This window comes from Sinocyclocheilus grahami, unplaced genomic scaffold, assembly GCF_001515645.1.
Source record: "Sinocyclocheilus grahami isolate Dianchi unplaced genomic scaffold, SAMN03320097.WGS_v1.1 scaffold1310.1, whole genome shotgun sequence".
NCBI classification, from domain to species: domain Eukaryota; kingdom Metazoa; phylum Chordata; class Actinopteri; order Cypriniformes; family Cyprinidae; genus Sinocyclocheilus; species Sinocyclocheilus grahami.
In genome coordinates, this window is record NW_015506489.1 from 216,922 (window position 1) to 218,043 (window position 1,122).

A 1,122-nucleotide genomic window follows, 5' to 3' on the forward strand; every position below is an offset into this window, starting at 1 on the left:
TGTGAGTGAGAGAGTGTGGGTGTGTGTGTGTGTGTGTGTGATCCTATTACTGATGCATGAACACACACACACACACTCTTTCATAGTAGTGTAGTATCTTCAGCAGATCACACAAGCGGCAGCAGCGTTTCCTCACGGATGTTCATCTGTAATCTGGATTATAGTTATTAAACCGTGTAATCCCACAGTGCTTTGTTGTGTCCACATCTGTCAGCTGAATGAGTCTGTCTTGATATCAGTGAGCAGAAACGGATCAGGGAAATTATACCGTAGTAAAAGCGTGGTGTTTGATGTGTGTGTCTCAGCGCTGGCGTGGGCCGCACCGGCTGCTTCATCGTGATCGACGCCATGCTGGAGCGCATCCGTCACGAGCGGACGGTGGACGTGTACGGTCACGTGACCCTGATGCGCTCGCAGAGGAACTACATGGTGCAGACGGAGGATCAGTACGGCTTCATCCACGAGGCGCTGCTGGAGGCCGTGGCCTGCGGGAACACAGAGGTGGCGGCGCGCAGCCTGTGCTCCTACATACAGAACCTGTCGCAGGTGGAGGCCGGAGAACACGTGACCGGCATAGAGCTGGAGTTCAAGGTACACTTGATAATAATCAGTGGTTCAACGGATCACAGATCTCACGGTGCGTTTCCACTGGCACACGCACAAAATTATCTTCTTAGTATTTTTGTCTTGTTTTCTACAAATATCTAAACATTCTTGAATCAAGATGCATTTACTTGACAGGTGAAATGACTTCAGATATTGTCTTGTTAAAAAAAAAAAGATCAACATTTTAGTTTTTGCTTAAAATGAGCAAAAATATCTGCCAGTGGGGCAAGAAAAATAATCTTGTTTAGCCTTTGAATTAAGATTACTTCTCTTACCCCACTGGCAGATATTTGTGCTCGATATACCCAGCCCTAGGTTCGGATCATATTACAGTTTTTGAGCCATGGATCGGATCATTTTTAAGATCTGCAAGAAAATATAAGAAGTTCTTCCTCGATGCCACAGCAAAAACTGAAAAGTATTCACTTCTTTTTTTCATCTTACTTATAGTACCCCAAACCTTTGAATGGCCATGTGTCACGGTTTCCACAAAAATATTGTGCAGCACGACTGTTT

At 45.2% G+C, this 1,122-nt stretch overlaps 1 protein-coding gene across 1 annotated transcript in view; it reads left to right on the forward strand.

Annotated features, from left to right (window-relative positions):
* LOC107569086 (receptor-type tyrosine-protein phosphatase S-like) overlaps window positions 1-1,122 on the forward strand; it is a 93,144-nt gene that overhangs the window by 87,358 nt on the left and 4,664 nt on the right. The window contains exon 32 of the mRNA XM_016255082.1: window positions 306-591. Coding sequence (XP_016110568.1) covers window positions 306-591 — 286 coding nt within the window. The remainder of the gene's footprint in view (window positions 1-305; window positions 592-1,122) is intronic.